The sequence below is a fragment of the Drosophila tropicalis genome, unplaced genomic scaffold (assembly GCF_018151085.1).
Source record: "Drosophila tropicalis isolate 14030-0801.00 unplaced genomic scaffold, ASM1815108v1 contig_694, whole genome shotgun sequence".
NCBI classification, from domain to species: Eukaryota; Metazoa; Arthropoda; class Insecta; order Diptera; family Drosophilidae; genus Drosophila; species Drosophila tropicalis.
Window position 1 is genome coordinate 5,390,270 of NW_027173176.1, and position 23,062 is coordinate 5,413,331.

A 23,062-nucleotide genomic window follows, 5' to 3' on the forward strand; every position below is an offset into this window, starting at 1 on the left:
TATAGATTAATATGTTGAGGATGAAATTTGTTTTGTGCCAAAAATTGCTTCCCAACAATTTGGATTTAGGTTTGGTTTTTAGTTTTCGTTTCTTGGCTTCTTGGCTGTCCTCATTTTATAGCCAGTTTCGATTTCCTGCTTAGGTGGACCGGCAATTTGCATGAATTTCCACACCAAAAGAGCCGGCGGCTTAATTTGATATTAATTGTGCTGAAATTTATTCAAAAAGTCTGCGCCAAGCTGACAGACTGAGTGACTGGATCAAGCTTTGACTGATTACTCCAATTTGGCTTATATCTATATATTATTTCTTGCTTCGGCTTGGCGTGGCTTATCGCCAATTGCAGTTCCAGACATGGCCCACTCAATGGGTTTTCTGGCGATTAAAAGACTGTTTGCATTGAATGCAGGATTCCAAAAAACAACCACACCCGTACTTTATACCCCGCTGGGCCTAGCGCCAGTTATTATTGAGGCACGCTCCACCAAGAGAGTCCAGAGAGTGACTTAGCTCCAGTTCCAGCTCATTAATAAGCTACGTCTTTAGAGCTAACGTTGGCAGGCAAGCAACCACTTGAACCACTTGTAAAATGCAACATTTGTTTGAGCGATAAAATCGCCTTCAATAAATTCACAATGAACATACCAAAAGTCGCATAAAATGCAGCCGCCTCTCTTAGCCACCAGAGCCAACCGAGAGCTCTAGCAACTGTCCAGACGACAATCGCGATACAGATACAGATACAATGGTGGTGTGCTTTAGCCTGTGCCGTGGTACTAATACATACTATCTGCATCTGGGAGTATGCTCCGATGCATTCTATGCATGGTGCCGATACTAAGATGCTATGATGCTGATGCCGAGATGCCCAGATGCCATGATGCCGATGCCAATGCATATGCTCGCCTGCCGGGCTTTCCAATGGAATGGAATGGAATGGCTATGGCAAAAAGAGAGACAAAAGCACAAACAACCGACAAAGCCACTGGCCAGGCTAATAAACGACCGACCACCGCAGCCGGACTTCAGCGAACGCGACAAAATAAAAAATAGAGTTGTACGACGACCACCTGCAGACCAGGTCGTACAGCACAAGACATAGATAGACCTGGTGCCGCTTTGAGATGCTGCTGCCGGGATGGGGATTGGAATTGGGATTGTGCCTTAGACTTGGCCATAGAGAGCCGTTGCCATTTGTCGTCGTCGTCGTCTCCATCACTGCGTAGCACTTGCCGCTGTTCCATTCAAATGTCGCCATGCGCTCCTAAAATATGCAAAGCTCTTTTTGAATGTCTTGTAAAACGATGCACTGCCCCCGGTGGTGTGTGTGTGTGTGTGTGTATGTGTGTGTGTGTTTGTCTTGACCATCCACATCATTTCATTCCCATGATGGGTTTTTATAGTTGCTCCAGTTGCTACATTTGGTAAGGTCGCCTCATTGTCCACATGTCAAGTGAAACACTGATAGTGTATATGTGTGTATATTAGTCTTAGTGTTAGTGTGTTTGTGTGTGTGGGCTTCTTGGTGATCATAATTTAAGCTTAGCTTTTCTTTAGGAATTGGGTTAGCTTAACACAAAGTGGAAATTATTGCCACAATTTGGTTTCAATCAGGAATTACAGAAATATTAACACAAAAAAAACCAACTACGAACTTTTAATACTCTTGCAACTGGTCATGATATTCCTTTAACCATTAAGATCTTAATACATACATAGGTATATTATTTATAAGGCGCAATGAGATTCGAAGCATTTGCCGTAGGAAAAAATAAAATCCAACAAAAACTAACAGAAATTAAAATGTTTCTGAATTTGACTTCCACAAAAAAGACCACATAAAATAATTCAAACTTGGCAAAAAACTAAACGAGTTGCGGTGAATGAATTATAACTTAAACATCAGTATTAGCCGAAGGTCATAGCCATCAGTTTTAGTCAAAGTTAGTTATGGTTTTTAAACTAACTAACAAAATAAATAAAGAAATAAATATAATCAATGGCTATCATTCCATCATCTAATAAATTTTAACATAAACTAAATCTCTACAGTCGCAAAGTTTATACTAATATTAAATTTATAGACCTCACAGTGTAAAAATAATATATTAAGTATTAATAAATAACTGCTTGGGGGAGGGAGTGTACCAACAGATGGAAAATATGTATGAATGAATGCCTTCAGCAAATCCTTTCTCTAAGCAATGAAGTCGGTTTATTCTTCTTTACTTTAGCCACTGCCATTCAGGTCATCAAACTGAAACTTCAGAAACTAGAAGCTAAGCCCCATCAAGTACATTAAAGGCTAGGCTATATACAATCTTTACTTTGAGCTTTGTATAGTTCGTGGACGATCCCTCAGTAAGAGTTAAAACTGTTACGAAAGACTAATATAATATAACAATAAGAAGTGTATATTTCTGCGACGGTTCAGAGTTTCTCCACCCCTCTCCCAAGTTTAAGGTGAGTTGAGATTCGATATTGTTTAAGATGATAGAGATCTGTTATGTGCATAAATTCTGTTTGTGAAATGTTTTGGACTTGATACACATTTGAGTCGAGAGATTTCCTGAAATGTAAAACCCAATTCAAATGACCTTCTCAACTTAAACTAAAAACCTCTGACCACACCTAACAACATCAACTTACATGGCTCATATACGCAACATACAGATATGTACATGCATACATACACACGTACATACATGTGTATCTATTCGAAGCAATATTAATTGCCCCGCATTACTAGTTGTCATTTGACCCAAAGTCGCCTGTCTGGCATTGCAATGAGACAATTTTGCCACATAGCTAGGAGTAAATTGAATCAACACACAGTCAGAGGAGAAATAGAAATAACAAAAAAATATATAGCCCAAGGGGTCCACAAACGAAACGAAACGTACGACGAACGAACGATCGATGGAATTGGCCAATTGAATGAGAATGCTGCGTGTCGATTGCATGTTCCGCAAACTAATCGAACGAATCGATCAAATTCTCAGCGCCCCAACACGCAACCACCGCAAACAGACAAAAAAAAAAAAAAGAAACTGAGGATCTTGTGGGAGTGGGGATCTGGTCATAGATTGGGGATGGGGAGTGACGCTATCTATGTCTAGCGGTAACTGGTCGTCGTCGTCGTCGTAACGCCCGCTGCTGGAATTCAATTATGACGATCGGACCCCGATCGGACTAGGCGCGATCGCCGCTGCGAGGCAATAAACAAATGTACAGACAACAAAACGTACATAATATTTAATAATAAAGCTGCAAAATGCAGTTGCTCATGCGCAGACTCCGATTCCGAGCTTGGACTCCAGAGACTCCAGCGATAGGCGCCCGTTGGCCATATGTTTGCACCACCCGCACCCAGAAATAAAAAAAAACACACACCAAACGAAAGAAAGAAAAAGAGAAACGACCAGCCAGCCAGCTAGCAAAACAATAAAACTTATTTATGTCTTTGGTCAAATTTGCGGTGCTATTTTGGGACTTATTTGACAGAGGCACCGTTTTGTTTTGTTGGCCAGATTCAGATTTCCATTGGACGACAAGATACTACTACTACTACTCATTCAACTGACCGCAGACACCATTCGTTGGTTTGTTCGTTTGGGTCGGTCGGTCGGTTTGTCAGTTTGTTGGTTTGTCGGTTGGTCGGTTGGTCGGTCACCCGCCCCCGAATTGATCATTTTTTGAGGGAGTGTGAAGTGGGTTTCAGCGGCTGTCTTTTGTTTGGTTGCGCCAAAAGGTTTACGACCTGTTAATGTCCAACTAGGCAAACTGCAATGGGCCATTTGGCCACCGTTAGAGCCACCGTTCGCCGGCCACCACTCCAGCCCAGTTGACTTGGGGTCCGTATCCAAATTTAAATCCAAACATTTGGGCACACATTTACCTCCGACTTGGAAGTACATACATAAGTATTGCTGTTGCTGTTGCTGCCGTTGATACGCAATTTGGCGCACATTTTGTTTATATTATTAAATAAATTTCATGTTATGTTTATGGCCATTCAGACATTTTTCCTTTAGCTGTTGCTGTTGTTGTTATTGCTATTGGTGGTGGTGGTGCCGTTGGCCTGCGGGGCATGACCGCAGTGGTGGGAGTGGTGAGGATAATAAACTGACACAGTCCGAGAGGAAAAAACAACAACAAATTTATACATATGATCTGTTTTTTTTATTTTTATTTTTATACCCTTGCAAAAAGGGTATATTAATTTTGGTCAGAAGTGTGCAACGCATAGAACGAAGCATCTCCGACCATACAAAGTATATATATTCTTGATCAGCACGACGAGACGAGTTCAACTAGCCATGTCCGTCCGTCCGTCCGTCCGTCCGTCCGTCCGTCCGTCCGTCCGTCCGTCCGTCTGGATCAACGCAAACTCCTCCTAGACCGTAAGAGCTACAGAGCTGAAATTTTGCACGTAGGCTTGTATATACTGCAGGCGTTGTATATCTCGGATTCAGCCGGATCGGACCACTATATCATATAGCTCCCATACAAACCCCAAAGTCACGAACAGTGACTTTCTCAATAACTTCGTTATTTTCTGAGCTATTGTCGTGAAACTTAATATTAGAGAGTTTACTACGCCTATAAGCGACTATGCCAAATTTGATCAAGATCGGGTGACTATATAATATAGCTCCCATACAAACGGCCAAGTCACGAACAGTGACTTTCTCAATACCTTCGTTATTTTCTGAGCTATTGTCGTGAAACTTAATATTAGAGAGTTTACTACGCCTATAAGCGACTATGCCAAATTTGGTCAAGATCAGGTGACTATATCATATAGCTCCCATAGGAACGATTGGTCGAAAACAGTGACTTTTGTAAATAACTTCGTTACTTTTAACGCGATTGCTTTTAAATTAAACATTTCTTAATTTAATATATATGTTAATGACTGTGCCGAATTTGATAAAGATCGGGTGACTATATCATATAGCTCCCATAGGAACGATCGGTGGAAAAAAGTGACTTTGATCAATATCTTCGTTATTTCCTATGATTGTAGGCCTTTCTTTCTCAAGCTTAAGCCTTTTGAGATAAAACGTTCTTCCACATTGATGGCTAATAGGTAAGGAAAGAGTCACCAAAAAGTTGCAAGGGTATACAAACTTTGACGCGGTCGAAGTTAGCCCCGGCCCTCTGGTTATTTTATATTTTACTCTTAACTTTTGTGTTTTTTTTTTTTATTTTTTCGACTTGGTAATAACGATTTTAAAGCCATTTTTATACTCTCTCAATATATGTACACGAATGCTCCAGCATTTAGCTAATCATTTTAACGTTTTATTTATTAGTCATAGATTTTAGTGATGTGTCTCTTTGCCCCCTTCAGCTAAATGACAGCTAATAATTCAACAACACGAATTTTCTATGGAATACTTTGCCCTAAGAACTCTCTTTTTGCCAAAGAAACTTCAACTTGAGGCATTTTCTTATTCACCTCTCATTTCTGCATATTTATTAGAAAATTTTTGAAATGTTCTCACTTGGAATTATACTGCACCAAAATCTTATAAAATATTACTGAATTGTCTATCAACTGCCTTGAATTGTAGAGTCGTCTTAGCCATCTTAAATTGTAAAGAATTTCTTCTAAATTTATTGGTATATATGGGCAAAAAATACTTTTCACGAACTTCATTTTAATTTAGAAATATGAGATGTTAGTCTTTAATTGGAAATATATTTTGCAGTAGAAGAATGAATATAATTAGATTGAATTAACATTTGCTTGTTTATAGGGGCCAGTCATACTTATTTTACCACACCCTTATACCCTCTAAACAGCCTCTGACAGAGACTGAGAGCTCAGACTCCGAACCCGAGTCCGACCTAGGACCAATTGTCATCTTATCATAATAGAAAGTAGCCAATTGATAGGCATAGGCTCGGTTCGGTTCGTCTGTCACTGGCAGCCCACATAAACGCACGTGCACTTAATTTATTTCAATAAAACCATAATTTCCCGTCTATTATCCACACTCGCACACACACACATACATGGCCAATGTCGATCCAATTAAGCTCGGAAAAGGGAGGGGATTTGGAGTTGGGGAGTATATCTCTCTTGATTCTACTTATTAAATACCCTACAAGCATAGAGTATAAAGTGTATATTAAAGAGAAAGATGCATTTCTGATCATTGTAGTCCCCTATATACATACATATATATTCTTCATTAGCATGAATAGCAGAGTCAATCGTAGATATCAGAAACTAGATTCAACAAATTCTTCTTTAGCAAATAAAGTTAACAAAATTTCACAAAAATCATCTAATATCATCAAAATAAGAGTAAATGGGAAAGCATGTGCTTCCTCTGATATATGAAATTGGTCCAGGGAATATCAGAGTCGAGGCGTTTGCTGCCTACTTAATTCATTTTTCTTTTCTTCTTTTGTTACTGAGCGTTAATCGCACCGAAAATTGGACACGGCAAACCGCCTTACATTTATGTGGGCTCAGCATACTTATAAGGCATTCCAATTCTAAAATCCATCCGTCGTATCGGCTCTCTCTCAGTTCTCAAGCGACCAATACTTATACAATAAATCTCGAATTACATTATGCATATGAATGCGGCTTGTATTAAATTTCGTAAAGTGTTAAAATGGAACCTAACCCAAAAATGAAAAAAAAAAAACAACGAAAAAAGAAAGAAAAACAACCTAAACGGAGAGAGAGAGGGAGAGAAGGAGAGAAGGAAGAAAACACAACTCGAAATCCAAATGCAACAAAACGCACCATAAAACTGTCACAGTTGCCCAGTACAAGACATAAAACATAATGGCCAATGGAACACTTTGGATCGGTTGGTCGAACGCTTTGGGGTCACTACCACACCAAGAAGAGTCTTTGACTTTGTCGGTTCTTCTCTTTCTTTCGAAAGTTCTGATGACTCTGGGTAAAGACTGGTCAAATGAAACAGAAAGAAACCCATAGAGAAAGAAACGCACACACACACGCACAATGCGGCGGGACAGAAAAGAGTCTTAGTGAGTAACACGATACTTCATAATGCCATGGACATGGATTTGGTCATGACAAACATGACACTTCATAATTCGCCTCTCCCCTTCCACTAACCCAAACCGACTCGACCCGCAAGCAAACACACACAGAGTCCCACCATTCAAACCCAGAACCGTACCCGAACCCATATCGAAGTCCAAGACCAAAGCCAAGACCAGATCCAAGTGTGCGTGCGGTTATTTGGATTCACTTGTTGATCGTTATTGATCAAATAATGTAAGTATGTCTGGCATCTGCTGGGGCACAGTGGAGCGAAAATAACAAAAATTTTAAACCCCTTTATATAATATAAATAGAACTAGAAATCGAAACTGTGCCTATTCATTCGCAAATCGGAAAAAAGGTTTCAAAAACATATTCAAGAATCGGAACAGATCAGTTTATACTGCTTAGCCGGCTTGAACTTAAATCCTTTAATCGATTAATTCGAGAAGTTTGAAGATGTAATCTCTACGGTTTTGTTCTTTGCACTTTATCTAGTTTTAACAAAACTTACATCATTTCAGTATATGCAAACAGAAATCCATCATCATGATCTTAGACATTTTTCTAGGTTTTTATAAAATGTCTAATTGTGTAAAGATTAAAATCATTTTATGGGTCAGTGCATTTGGTGTACAATTCCACAGTGACGAATTGTGGATGGCGTAAATGCCATAGCCATGAATCACAATTTCTTATCAATAACTTCCGCCCGTGGTTGACTCTGGGTTCTGGACATCGTGGGTCGTTTGGGGTTTCAGCATGTTTACTCTACACACGCATCGCACTTGCATTTACCATAAACAAAATGCATACATATATACATACATACATATGTACATAAATGTAAGTCTTTTTCTCTGTTTAAATGTGTGTGAACGACATATAAGTATTTATCAAGTCATGATGACCTAATGTGAACCAATATTTACATTGATTTATGAACCAAGCACCAAATCTTGTGATAAGTCTGTTGGTACCATGATTACATTACCAAGAAACTGCCCTGAATTGAACTCGAACTCAAATTGGAAATTTGAACTCCATTAGCTGATAGCATACGTATGTATATGTACATACCTACATACTTTTGTCTAGAGAAATTTCCACTAAATATTTATGGCTTGAGGTATTATTACATAAACTCTGATATGGAAAAACACCACAAAAAACCAATAAAAACAAAGAAAAAACAGAAGAGAAAGAGAGACAAAGGAATTTCTGGATTTCACGGAATTCTACGATCAATGAAATGAGAGATATCTGAGATACCAACCAATCGACAAGTGTCTGAGTTTAAATTGGAATAATTAAATGGTGGGAGCGAGAGATAATCGCCCCCTCCTGAGAGACAGACGAAGGTTCTTTCCTGCCCAGGCAACGACCTCAACTCGAAAAAGAAAAAACCAAAAAAAAAAAAAACGAATACCACATGCAGTCAGTTTGAGTCAGAGTTTTCTCTACATACAATCCCTGCACTTGTTCACGACCTTCTCCTTCTACGAAATATTTATCTGTCTGTCTGTCTCTCAGTCTATCGGTCTGTAGGTCTCTCTGTCTGTCTCTGTATGTATATTTTATGCCCTTTCATGAATTCCTCAATCTAAACTCAAAAACTCATTAATATGCTCACAGGCATCGGCTGTATGCCCGCTGGATGGCTGGATGGATGGATGGCTGGATGGAATGGATCGACTGGACAAACAACAAGGAAGAACAGAAGGCGAAAAGGGGGAAAACTCTTTCTCTTCTGTGGTTTCGTTTAACCCCCGGTTACCCCCAGTTACCCTGTTCCTCACACCATCCTCACATCGTCTTTTCGACGATTAATGTGATGCGTGTATTGCTGGCACGCCCATGCATCGTTTTGGGAGGGCGCAGAGCCAAACATTCCTTTTTCAAAATGAGCCACGAAAATTAACAAATCTTTGCCTCATTAATTTGAACACTTGTTGCAACTGATCGGAGATCGCAGACTCGGCATACATAAATATACATACATATGTAGATGTAGAGCCTTAGGGGCTTAAGGAACAGGAGCATTATCAGCAGACAGGAAAATTGAGTCGCCATGAGCATGAACGAAATATCCTGCATACAATTTGTCCTTAATATGTTTGTGAGCCCGACAACTTAACGCTTATTAAAGCCAAACAACAGCAAACATAAGGGAAAAAGGCAAAGAAAAGACACACACTCACACAGAGAGAGAACAAAAAGAAAAGAAGCAAAGAGAAAGAGAGAAGGAGACATGAACGTGATCTTTGGACGTGGGTAATGCGAAACCAACTTGGATCTTTGGCGGCGGTTAAAATCAAAGGTCACAAGTTCCAGGAATGTCAACAGAGAGATTTCCACACGATGCACACGTGCAAATACCTCTTAGCCTTTGCCTCATTCAAGTGGAGGCCGAGAAGTAAATAGAAAGAGAAAGAACGAAAAACAAAGATAGATAGATACATTTATAGATAGATAGGACCAAGGCTGCCCATGGATGGACAGGCTGAAATGATGACACTGTGCTAGGGGTTTGGATAAAGCAAAATATGGGTTTCAAGGTACCTGCCCCTCACTGTATTTCACACCAAACAAACATGGGACAACACAAAGTGGAAATTATTTATGTATAAACGGCACACACATACACACAGGCAGCCACACACATAGCGATAGAATGGAAACAAGTGCCGAGGGTTTCCACATAAGAATTACTCAACTGTTAAATTGTCCAATACTTAAAACGCACCAAGATGTATCTAGGCATTTGGACAAGAGAATTTCAGGAAATTAATTTCGCAATTGAATTTCATTATAAACTGATCCTTTGCAAAAAATATTAAAATTAGATACATACAAAATATTAAAATTAGATTACATACATTTAAAATTTAAACTTGTTTGAAGGCTATTACAGTCAGATACAACTACCGTACATATTGATTTAGCAAATAAGTTTATAGGTATATAAAGGACACGACATTTGGGCAGACACAGGACACCAGAACTGCTGGATCCACTCTCGTTGCTGGTGGCTAGACTGGCATTCGGGTATCAACAAGTTGGAATTTTCAACGAGTCATTGCCATCATCATCAACATTAACATCAACGGGAGGGAATGCAACTGATAAGATAACTAGTATGGCTTGTTAGATTTGGGCTTAGGTGGTCCTTTTTCATATTCTCGTTCTCGATCTTGTTCTTGTTCTTGCTCGCTCCCTTTTTCTGTATGACCAGACAGAGACAAATGTTTGTTTGTCAGACATTTGGAATTATCCATTGGACCCGATCCGGACTGATCGGCAACTGCAACTGATAAGATGCAACATCAGAGACAAATTACTCGCCTCATCCAGTTAACGAAACGGAAAAAAGAAACGAGAGAAAGGCAATAAGCCAGAAATATTGCGAAAGGCCAACGCCTAACAAAATAATAAAAAAAAACAAAAATGTGATTTCACCTGTGACAATTTTGCGCCCCGTCTGGAGTGGTAAAAATATGCAAATGTTAAAATTGCCTGGCCTGATGATGCCCCAAAGGGCATGAAAGACAAGACAAAGATTGAATGGATCGAGAGAAAGAGAGAGACGGAGAAAAAGCAATTTCCATTTGGGTGAAATTGCGAGTGGCTGCCCAAATAAATTACGCACATGATTAATAAAATGCAACAGCAGCCGCTACAAAATTGTGGGGGAAGTGGGGAGGGGAAGAGAAGATGGAGATGGAGATGGAAACTTCAATTTGGGGCAAAATATTTTTATCGCCACTGCGCATGGGCAACAGCACCAGCAGGAGGAGTCTTTTGCCTCCTGTTTGGCCTGCATGGAGCAATCTTTCTCCCCATATGGCTACCGCGCATTCTCATAAATTAAACGCCAAGTTATTTGAATTCTCGGACAGACAGTGTGCCAAGGGACAGGATCGGTGTTTCCCTCTTCTCTCTGTGTTTTTGTTTCACTTGGCGCTTTTGTCAAATGAATTTTGCAGCTGCCGACACACAAAATTGCTGAAACAAGGAGCAGGAGCAAATATAACGCGGCATGGAGTAAGGAGATGAAGATGGAGACAGAGCAGGAGCAAAAGCCCCCGGCAGGAAGACACTGATTTGGATACAGTAATTCGTATTTGTCCATTTCGCGTCTTTGGCAATTTTTCCACGCTGCTCAATTATCGTGTTTCATGTTTGCATTCCTTGCCCTCCTTGGCTTCTGTCGCGCCTTGGAGAGCCGATGGCAGGCACATTTCCTGTCCAAAACGAAACCCCTCCAAAGCACTTCTGACTCACAGTAGCCACTAACCAACCAACTAACCAACCGACCAATGGGGCAGAGGCATTGATGTGATGCGCTTTGTTAGCCTTAAAAGATTGCCCCCGTGTATTCAAGGCGGACGATGTTTCGGCTGCAACAACTTGGCAAGTGCCTCTACATTCTGCCTAAGTTCTCATTCTAAAAAGTCAAACTATGGTAATGATTTCTACAAAATTGTGGCCAAGCCATTGTGATTTCTTTTTGGAAGCACTTGCACCCAATTTAAATGTGACTTAAGGGGCCAATTCTTTTCAGGCTAATAATGGGTCACACCGAGAAGTTCTCGACACCAAAAATCACTGCCCTGGGGGTATCCATAATAGTAGTAGGGTACAGACTTGGCCAACGAAGAGAGTCTCTATCTATCTCTCTCTCCCTGTCTGTCTCTCTCGCTTACTCTGTCTTTCTCCCCCAACTAACTCTGGTGACTGAGATTGTGGCATGCAACTTTTTGGTTTGGTTGTGGGCAACATTCGTTGCAATTGTAAATTACCGTCTTTGCAACATTTTTGCGCATTTAGTCGCGCTTCGAGTGTTGCTGTTGCTGTTGCCGTTGCCGTCACAGCTGCCACGCAGAGGCGTAGCATCCAAAAACAACTGCAACAACAATCGCAATTACAATTCACTTTGCGCCAGGACGAAAGCGCCTTCATCGTTTTGTTTTTTGTGCTGGTTGGGCATTTAATTTGCAGCTTGATTTTGTTCTCTCCCTCTCTCTCTCTCTCTCTCTCTCTCTCTCTCTCTTTCTGTCCGTCTTGTCCGTGTTGTTTCTTAGTGGGCCGTCAGTTGGTTGCGCCGCTCGTTGTCGGTACTTAAGTGTAATTACGAGACCACGACAAACCAACCAACCACGTCGAGGCGAATCTCGATCGCAACTTGGCGACCTCTTTTGCGACGTTGTGAACTTTTGTTGTCTCCCAGCAACAGCGGCAGCAGCAGGAGACGGAGGAGCTGGAGGAGACTGAGTTTAAGTATCGCTGTCGCTGTTGGCCTTAGGCCTGATCCATCTCCATATAACAGATCTTAAGTTGAGACTTTTTTGCTGGCTTTCTACCCAGTCAGTTTAGTCTTTTGCACAATTGCAGCAGGACATGAACTCCAGATGGTCATAGCGGGTTGAGGGTCTGTGGGTTGGGGGCAGTTTAAAGGGTGTTTTATTTATTCCTTGTTCTGTGCGTGGTGTATACCATTAAACAGAGAATCATGTGGTGAAATTTTTAATGATCAGCAAGAGGTTGGGCTGAGACTGCTGCCTTACTCCTTCAGGACAACCCACCAAATCATCTCTTAACGACACGAATTTCTGAATATTTTACAAGACTCCAAACAAGTTGTTCTTTTAGATTCTCTTAAAAATCTTTTCGTTTTTAGGCTTAAGTTATTTTTGTATGTTTAGTTTTAGCCAGGATTTTTAATGGCTTAACTTTGGCTGCCAAGCTGACAGGTAAGTTAAGCTAAGCCAAGGCCTTGACCAAGCTTAAATTTTCTTGTTGTTTTGTTTTTGTGTTTTTTTTTGGCTAGAAGCTGTTGGCTTCAGCTACCGACTGGTAGCCACATTGCTACTGTCGGCCTCGGCCTCTGTCGTCTTCGCTCTGCAATCTATGTCAGACTTTGAGTCGTAATTAGGCTACTCTTCTCACTGCTGCTGCTGCTGCTGCTGTTGCTGTTGCTGCTGCTTCAGCTGCTGATGAGCCAGCTGTGGCGCGAAAATTGTTAACACATTGCTGTCACTGTTGCAGCTACCAGCGGTCCGTCGGGCTTGGCTTGGTCTGGATGAGACTGGGACTGGGACTGGGAATTGCTCTCGTCTGGCGAAAGATCTTGCTCTTATCGCGCTTGACGTGCCGTTTAATTGAAATTCGTTAAAAATAAAAGAAGAAATAGATGAAGAGAAGCTAAACTGAACGTATAAGCAAAAGTCAGCCTGGGAATGGGAATGGGATGTGGGTAATGGATAATGGTTACCGACTGCTGACTGTGACTCCAATTCCAGCTCTTACTCTTTGGCAGTTGCAGCTGCTGCTGCTGACGACGACTGCGCCAATTGGTTAAGCCACCCGCACCAATCTCCACCCCCATCCCCCTACCGTAACCCCAGCTCTAGATGAAGTAATTGCAGTGGTTTTTGTTGCTGGCGTAAAAATGCTAATTAAAGTTGCTTGTTGTCTGTGGGAGTCTGTGGTTTAGTCTTTTTTATTGTTGCCCCATCGAGGCAACTCACAGATGACAGAGATAGGAAGCGAGAAAGAGAGAGAGAGGGAGAATGAAAGAGATTAAAGTATCAAAGTAATCGAGCAATAAGTAATGAATCGAAAGGGCAGACATAGGTCGAAATTTAGATTAAACATTATTTTATTAAATGCGAAAACAAATATACCCTATTTTCACATTTGTCTATTATTTAGTTAAAAAACTAAGTCTAAGCTTAGGCAGATAAACAAATTAAACCTTAGTGACACTCCAACATTGACTTACATTAGAACACAGAGAATGTTGTTGGTATTAAACATGCCCTTAGCTCCATCGGGGATAAAGCAAATGATTGTGAAATATAAGTAGTGAAAATATTCCAATAGATTGTTAACAGAGACACAAACTGAGAAAAGATTCAATGTGAATAAACAAAGAAAGAATGTATACAAATTCTTAATCCCATTCAAAACTTCACTTAACTAAGGGCAACGACCAAAGGACCAAAGATTGATTATTCAAAGCAAAGGAATCGTTTCAGAGTAAGATCAATTAATATCAATTGTTCAAGTTGATTAATCAGCCAATTCGAGCAGATTTACTTCAAAATTTAAGCTAAATTGTCTCAACAGTTTTTTTTGCGTTTGAAAATGGAAAATCATTAAAACATAATGCATTTATATGGCAGCTTTACGCACTGAAGTGAACTTTTATTGGCTTTAAGATTATATGGCAGCGATTATACTGAATTATCATTCCTTATGGAAAGGGTAAATGAATTTACCGACAACAACAAAAATGCTTGCTGCTGCTGCTGCTGCCAAGGAAAAGAAAAAACAACAACTAAAAAATGCAAATTGTTTGTTGATGAATTAACAAAAGCGAAAATCGTGACTTATGTTTTTGGCAGCTGCAAAATGTACCAACAACAGCAGCAACAACAATACCAGCACAAACAACAACAACAACAACTGTCCAGTAGTAACAGTTTTTGTTGTTGTTGGCTGCTGCTTTCCTTGGCAGCCTCCGCCGCGCTTCTGTCTTCTGTCGGTCTTTCGGTCGTTCGTTTTGGTCAGTCCTCAGTCAGTCTAGTTTGATTTCTGTTGCTAATCAATGACGCAGCTTTTCATATTCGCAATCGCATTCGAATTTTTTTTTTTCCTTTTTCGAACGAACACCTGCACACAGAGGAGAGAGACGACCAACACGCCTGCAGCTTCCGCCAGATAAAGCTCATTGAGCGTCTCATTAACGGCCAACTACAACAGCAATTTGATTGCCTGGTTATGATTGGCAGCAACCATCAGCAACATGTTGCCCATTGCCTATTTGCCAGGCTTAGCAACATTTTTATGATACTCTGTCTGCTCCCGCACGTTTTTCACGTTGAACTTCACTGAACTTGCAAGTTGAAGTTTGTTGTTGTTGTTGCTGTTGCTGTTGCTGTTGTTGTTGTTGCCGTTGTTGCTGCTCCAAAACCTTTTGCAGGTTTCCATTTGCTAGTATTTTTCCTCAGTCGTGATTTGAGTGTCGTGCGACTTTTTTACTACTTTTTTTCGTTTTGTTTTCTGTTTCTCCCTCTCCTTTGGGTTTTTGGTTTTACCTTTTTCTTGGATTTTACCATGGCTGGCTGCTCGTTGCACTCTGAGCCTGAACTTTGTGCAGTCATTTAATTTTTCGTAAAGAGAGCTTGAGAGATTGGAGAGTCGAGTCGAGAGCCAGAGGCAGGCGTTTTAATGTCGAGCTTTGTGAAATTTTTAGCTCTTTTTTTTTTGTTTTTGGAGTGGAATTTTAATGCTTTCGCACACCTGCACACACAACGAACACTTCAGCCAGCAGTAACGGTATTGTACACATCGTTGTAGCCTCATTTCTGGGCCAAAAACGGTGGAGATTGTCAAGTTTCAATGTTTGTGTGTATGTGTGTCTGGGCTGGCGAAATTTCTGTCAGTGTTTACATAATGTCAGGCCAAAAATGCCATCACCATCTCCTCTTCCTCTCCATTAAAGCGATAAGCAGGCAGTAAAATGCATTTTTGCCTAATTAAAATGCATTAACACACAGAGTCAGAGAGAGAGAGAGAGAGAGAGGGGAGAGATTGATAGGAAATCACACAGAACAAGGCTAGGGTCATAAAACGAAACACGTCATGGCCAAACAAACTATTTACTTTTTACCTGAACCGCAAGCAAGCAAGATGAGCAATGAAATCCTTTCCAATAGCCACCAACAACAACAACAATGTCATTAATGGTCGATGACTCAACTCGCTAAAGAAAGAAGAGAAAAAAAGAGGGGCAAACAAGATGAAGAAATGAAATAAAGAAACATTCATACTACACACACACACACAGACACACACACATCACACACCTGAGCAGCTCATCGCAGCAACAGCAGCAGCACACCTGAGAAACCGAAACAGAAACAGAAACAAGAAATGCATGCAGGTGTCAATCGCCAGCCCAAAGAATGGTCAGAGGAAACTGCCTCGGGGCTCTGCCTGCAACAGCAGCAACAACAAGAAAGATATAAGGAAAAAGCAACAACAGCAACTGAGACCAAGCGCAGACGCATTACAAATTCACACCAAGTAGTGGCACCCACAGCCGGCAACGCTTAGCTGAGAGATAGAAAGAGTCTGGGATAGAGAGAGAGAGAGAAGGAGAATAGTTAATCATTTACGTATAAATCTCTTAAGCGTCCCCAGTCAGACATTGCCTTGGGGGATCAAGGAGTAGGTAGATAGATAGAATAGAACTTAACCCATTAACATCCATGTAACCATTATGCCTTTTCTTTTGCTCTCTTTTTCTTGGTAAATACTTTTTAAATTTAAGATTTACCAGTTCTTTTCGTCGTAAGTATTATTATATCATTGATGAATGTCCTTCTATTCTGGGCGAAACAAGTCAATGTTTACATGAAGACTAAAAAGTTAAACATTTGTGTTAACAGGAGAATTCAAATCGATCAGATTGTGATCTCTGGGTTAAAGAGAATTCGAATGTCATATATGTATGTAATTTGGTATTTCTTTATACACGGATGTAGACCTAAAAGGGTTAACCAAAACGCCTACCGAACGCATTCAAATGAGGCTCCCCTCCCATCAAACATTGTGAGGATTGTTGCTGGCTGCCCCTAAGAATTCCTAGAATTGTGCGCGTCAATTGATTTACTCAGGTGCGAGCAAGCAATATGGTTGGTTTTGGTTGTGGCTTCGACTTTGGTCTGGCAGTTGATAACTTTGAGATTTGTTATATTTGCTTCATCATCGTGGCACAAACAAGGCAGCCCAGAGATGATGATCGTCATGATGAACGTGATGATGATAATGATGATCGCGACTCGCACACACATGTGTGCACATTAAAAAGCAAGTTTCTCAGGTGTTTAAAAGCGTTTAAAAAGAAAACAGAAACGCAGACAGCGGCCCAGACCGAGCCAAAAGATCACAACGAGACAATAATAAACGCAAAAGCAAAATAACGCAACGCAGTCCAAGACCAACCAACACCAGTGCCCAGAGTAAGAGTCAGATTCAGAGTCTGAGCCACAGTCAGAGACCGAGTCAGAGCTAAGAGAGTTAAAAATACACGTACTTTGCCAAGAGCCAGTTAAAGCCATGATCATGATCTCGACAGTTGCGAGGCGAGCCATGGAACGATGGACAAACGGAAAGACGGACTGACAGACCGACGTATGGATGGACAGATGGCGGCAACGCGCACGTGAAGGTTGCCCCAGCCATGTTGGAGATTTACTTAACGAAATCAAGAGGAAGCGCGGACTGACAGACCGACCAGGAGATGGTGGGGAAATGAGGATGGTTATGGTGGCGATGGGAGGAGGAGGTGGATGGAATGGGGGGCAGTTAACCTAGCTGTCATACAGCATTGATTGCTTCGAGGCAATGGCAATACAAAGCTGCGACTTGGCTTGATTGCTTTGCCCCAAACTATGTGAGGCTGGGCAAAAGGGGGGCGCGCGGGTGTTGCCAACAACAACAATATTTTCGGCCGTTGTCTCAGTGAGTCAGCAAATATACGTACATACATCTTTAGTTTTTTTTTTTTTTTGGTGTTAACGATGAGGCCAGGTTGAGGTTAGGTTTTTTCTTTCTGGGTGAGGGGTCTACCCGACACCAAAATGTTAAGTGCATGTTTTGATTGCTTTGTGGCGGCACAACGGTTCGAGATTATAGTCAATCAATAGACAAAGAGAAACACAAGACAGAGAGAGAGTGGGAACGAGAAAGAGAAAGCAAGAGTGCAACTGCAGCAGGAGCAGAAGTATATTCCCTCAGGATAATGTGCATTCTTATGTGCATAAGCTTCTTAAGAGGTGTCAAGGCTCGACTCGATTCAATTCGTTCATTTTTTCTCCTTTCCCTCTGCCATAATCTAAGGCCATGAAAAATGAGACAGCCAAGAATTTCTTGTTAGCACTAATCACATTTGTGATATGAAAATTTTTTAATTTTAATTAATGATCATGTCACATTACTTATAGATTAAGAATTCAAACTGGATTTGTCATATCGCATATAAGCATAAGAGCACGACTCTACACAACAACAACAACAAAGCATACTTAGAAAACTTCTTGATTAAGAGCAGCAAACAGATTCAAATGCTTATTTTTAGGACATGGATAACTTGAAAACAAACCAAGAACTGTGAACAATTTTAATATACTATGGGACAACATGTCATAATTTACCTAAGCAAATGATTGCACCTGAACAGGTACTTTGGTACATTTGCAAAATAATAAATGAATATCACAATATTATTGAGAACGAACCCTTTCGCAGACGACCATCAAATGAATTAAGCAAATTCTGGAAATTCCGCAACATGGCACTAAAACGGATGAGGATGCGGCAAGAACAACAATCAGAGAGACACTGAGCGAGAGGAAGAGGCAGAGCGATCCTCCGCACACACGCATTAACAATGAGCTGTGAGTTTTAACACCTGTGTGCTAGAATGCAGCACTTGGCACCGAGGATAAGGTGGAAATCTATACAAATATTTGACGTGAAGAGAATAGAAAGAAAATTTGCATTTTGACGATAGTGGCTGGCGTCGGCAAAAGAACAAAAAAGACGGCAACAACAACAGCAACAGCAGCGGCAACGGCTTCGACAACGCGGCAACAGGTAAATGCATTCTATGGCTGATGGCATAGTTGAATCATTTAACACGTTTATGCCGGGTGGTGGATCGGAACGGTGGATTAGCTTTAGCTAGAAAGGTGCGAAAATCCATCAAACATTTGCTTTGGCTTTACGAGACAACAGGCAACGGCGGCAACAGTTGAAACAACAACCCGGAGAGTGCCAGAATCCCAAAGTCTTGGCAAAAAAGGTAACCGAAAAGTGGTAAACGAAAGAACAGAAAGCAATGAGGAAAAAAACTCATTAAACGCCTCAGAATAATGAACGCACTTGCCGACAAATTCATAATCTCATAGATAGATGGTTAGTACCAAATAACAATGGGAATTAGAAAGAGGTAAATCTAAGGTGAAGGGGCTCCAACTGGATGGTGGAATTGTCTGTTGGCAATGGAATGTGCTTGGGTACATAACGGTGGCAAAAAAAATGGGGGCCACCGAAAATGGGCACGTTCTCTCTCCCCAGTTCTCGATCTTGAGTTCGAGTTCGAGTGACAAATGTCAATTTGCATTCGATTTGCAAATGTTCTTTAATTGCAAATTGCTAGGTGCCCCACCGCCCCCACCTCCTACCACCTATTGACATCGACAGATCCAATCGTTTGCTGCAACCGTTTCTCCAACAACGGTGGCAAAACGACAGCGGCGGTGGCAGCGGCAGCAGCAACGTTCAAGCTCAAGAACACACCTTAAACGATTTCGATTTTTTTTTCTTTTGGAACGCTTGAACGGGTAAAACTATTGAATTGAATTGAAAATTGGAATTCATGGTGCAGAGAGTTGGCAACTTGGTGAATTGTTTGCTGCTTGGCAGCAGTAGCAGCAGCAGCAACAAGTTCAAATTCAACATCCAACAGTCAACAAGGAACATATACAACATCCCCGACAAAAGTTGTCGCCGTTCGTCTTGCCTTACCTTACCTACTTCTTTGTTGATGTTGTTGTTGTGTCTTGCCTCGACTTTAGTTCAATGTCAATTTCGATTCGTCATCCGCAGCTGCGTTGATTTTTCGAGCGACCTATTCGCCCTCCCCTCCCCCATATGCCCCTCTTCCCTCTTACTCCCTGATTTTGTCGTTGTTGCTGTTGTTTGTTTGCTTTGTTGCTGGCCTTTTTTTTATGGTCATGTTAACTTTGGACTTGGCTTTTAACACAGGACCACCGCAGTTGACTCGACATTCAACGATCGGTCGATCGTCTTTCGCCTCGGTCCCTAAGATGAAAATGGGGCTAGGGGGCCCACGGCAGGGGTGGAGGGATGGGTTTGGGATTCATTCTACTATAATTTATTGATGTGGTTTCCCAGTTCAATGTGGACATGTGTGGGCAGGCTAAAGGCGAGGCGAGATTACACCAACTTGCTTACTGAAGCTGCCCTTGCTCCACACACAAACACACACACAACCAGAGAGAATGCAGCTGGCCATGCCACTTGAACGCCCACACGATTGTCACTCTCTCTCTCCCTCTCTCCCTTTTTTCCTCTTTTGTATCTCTGTCTTTGTGGCCTTCTCTTTTCTGTCTACATTTGATAATAATTATGACAATCATGATGATCATGACGCCGAGGAGAAGAGTTTTGCATGTTATGGTACATTGCACTTTCATCGAGTTCAACTAGCTTAAAAATACCTGAGCACTACTTATATAAGATGTTACCCTTTTGCCATATACGGTTCAAACTTCTTGGGGACCCCAACGTTCCTAATTGATAAGCAGAAAGGATTTTCAAATACATAATTAAAGATCTTTTTTATTTTTGTCTTAAAATTTTGAAAAAAATAGCATTTAGGGTGCAACATTTTGTTTTATTTAACAGCAAACGTTTTAATCTCAACATTTTGACCCACTGTGCACTGGACATGCGCGCTCACATATGCATTTTAACATTTTCGCTACTCTCACATTGAGTTCACTCATACTCAGAGAGCTCAGGTTCAATTCATTTTTAGTTCTCAGTCTCAATTCCAATTTGTGGAGCTGGTGCTCACTTGGGCCTGGTCCAAGGCCATCTGCTGTTGGTTCAACAACATTTGCGAGGGCTGAGGTTGCTCCTGTTGCATCTGTTGCTGCCGTGTTTGCTGTTGTTGCTGCTGTTGTTGTTGCTGCTGCTGCTCCACTGGCGGTTGCTGCATTGTCTGCAGCAATAGCTCACCCATTTTGGCGCGAAAGAATACATTTTGAAGTGGCGACATTTGCTTCATAAGTGGCAAAAAGCTGATTAGATAATTGTAATCAGAGTCACCCACATGCAATACATTTTTGCATCGTGCCAAATCTTGATTGGTCGACTGCATCAATTGTTGTTCCTCGCGTTTAAGATTCTCCAGAAAATTAACCTGCTCATCCACACGTTTGGCACAATGACAACTACTAGCGGCAGCCGCTGCCGTGGCTGTGCCCACTCCACAAGGTCCACCTCCACCTCCAGCACCCGCACCAACACCACCCGCCCCGACTCCATATCGGACATTTTCGAGCTTCAAGCTGGGAAACTGGGTATTGGATGACTGGCCAGAAGGCATTTGGACGTTGGCCTGCTCCTCGGCTGCTGCACTGGCCAGAGAAATGCTATGGGAGAGCCGCCTCAATGCCTGAGGTGTGGCCACATTACGAAACTCTTCCATCAGGGCATCATTGTCCGCCTCCATATCATCTGTGGGCATTGGCTCCTCCTTGAATGACATGGCGGAATCTGTGTCCGCCACCGCATCGCCCACATCATTGCCATTGTCATTCCCATCGTTCCCGCTCCCGATGCTGTCGTTAAGCAGGCCATGCATATCCAAGAAACTCATAGGCTCCGAGTATGGCCACTCAGAGCCCATGGATTCGCCAAGTTGAGATTTATTCAAAACATTGCGACAATGTCGACGATAGCTGCAACGCAAGTTCTTCCATTTACTTCGGCAATCATCCGCTGTGCATCACAACACAGAGAGAGAACAAGTGCAAGTGACAAAAAGTGAGCGAGAGAGAGAGAGTGTGCACATAAAGAAGAAGACTTTTTGCAATTGTATTTATCTGCATTTATCGCCTCTATAACTACTACTCACCACTAGCTCCAATTATTTCAGACAAATTGTGCCAAATACGTTTTGTCTCCGTGCGATTCTTATGATCCGGATGTGTTGGATCCCATAAAGCCGGCCTAAGCCGAATTTCAGCAATCAACTTGTTCACATCCATTTGCCTGCGTCTTTATCAGTCAACTGAAAAATAAACCAAAAGTGCTCTTTCTCTCTCTATCTCTTCGTTTTTCGCATTCGACGAATTCAAGTGTCCAGAGAGAGAAGTTTCTCTTGTGCTCTTTTTTATGGTTTGCTCTCTCTCTCTCTCTCTCTCTTTCTCAACAGCAGCAGCAGCAGACCATGACAATGCAATGTTCTGGATTGTTCTCTCTTTTGACTGCTTGCATTTACCACAGGTGGGGTATGATGAGTTAATCATTTAGTGTTGAGTATCAACACGCAGGAGAGATTGGGGACCCGAGGAGAAGAGTTAAACCAAGCTACTACACATGATAAAAGGACAACTAAGCAGGGATCTAGAACAGAGGCGTCACTTAGGATCAAACTTAAGTCCCCTTTGATTTACAGAGTATTCAGAGAGTCGAACAATTGCTATTTCTTTTCTTATTTCACTTGCTTATTTGTATAGCTTTGATTTTTTGCGTTGGCGTTAAGTCTCTTCTCTTCTCTCTCTGTTGTTATCTCTTGCTTTATACATACATATGTGCATATGTCTATATGTATGTATGCACGTTCCAGACATTGAACTTGGCACCGTGGTGACAGAATGCATGAAAAACATGCAATTGAATTTGCATTGGCTCGTAAAATAATTTCATATCGTTTAATTATCCAACGCGCCAACATCCAAATATTTGCACAGCCGTTCGACCAACCGTCTGATTGCAACATGTTGCCCGAAATGGAAACGGCAACAGCACAACACATGTTGCCGCTGGCAATTGATGCTGATGCCGGTGCCTGTTGCTGCTCCTGCTGCTGCGACGGCGACAACAAGTGGACGCTGAAAATATGCGACAGCAATTATCTCGGCAACGACCGGCCGGCCGGGCCATAGCCATATAACATATCCATATGCTGTCGCCTGCTCGGATTTGCGCACGACTTTCGCTTACCATTACAAACCAAGCAACTAAGCAACCAAATTCCCCGTAGAGACAACATGGTCATAGTCTACAAAAGTCTATAGCCGTTCCAGACCCAGGTTCATCGTTGCCGTTGTTGTCGTCGTCGCCGTCGCCGTCGTCTGCCTCAGAGTCAGTTGCAGCTGCTGTCAATCTGTTGGCTGGCCCCGCTTTGCTCTGCT

At 41.7% G+C, this 23,062-nt stretch overlaps 2 protein-coding genes across 2 annotated transcripts in view; both read right to left on the minus strand.

Annotated features, from left to right (window-relative positions):
• The window catches only part of LOC137578844 (uncharacterized), a 128,182-nt gene that overhangs the window by 13,486 nt on the left and 91,634 nt on the right, over positions 1 to 23,062 (minus strand). The window lies entirely within an intron of this gene.
• hng3 (hinge3) lies at positions 20,450 to 22,341 on the minus strand. The gene is made up of 2 exons (XM_068292595.1): positions 21,781 to 22,341; positions 20,450 to 21,644 (listed from the first exon to the last, which is right to left on the minus strand). The coding sequence occupies exons 1-2, from the start codon at positions 21,911 to 21,913 to the stop codon at positions 20,686 to 20,688; spliced, it is 1,092 nt and encodes a 363-aa protein (XP_068148696.1). The 5' UTR covers positions 21,914 to 22,341; the 3' UTR covers positions 20,450 to 20,685.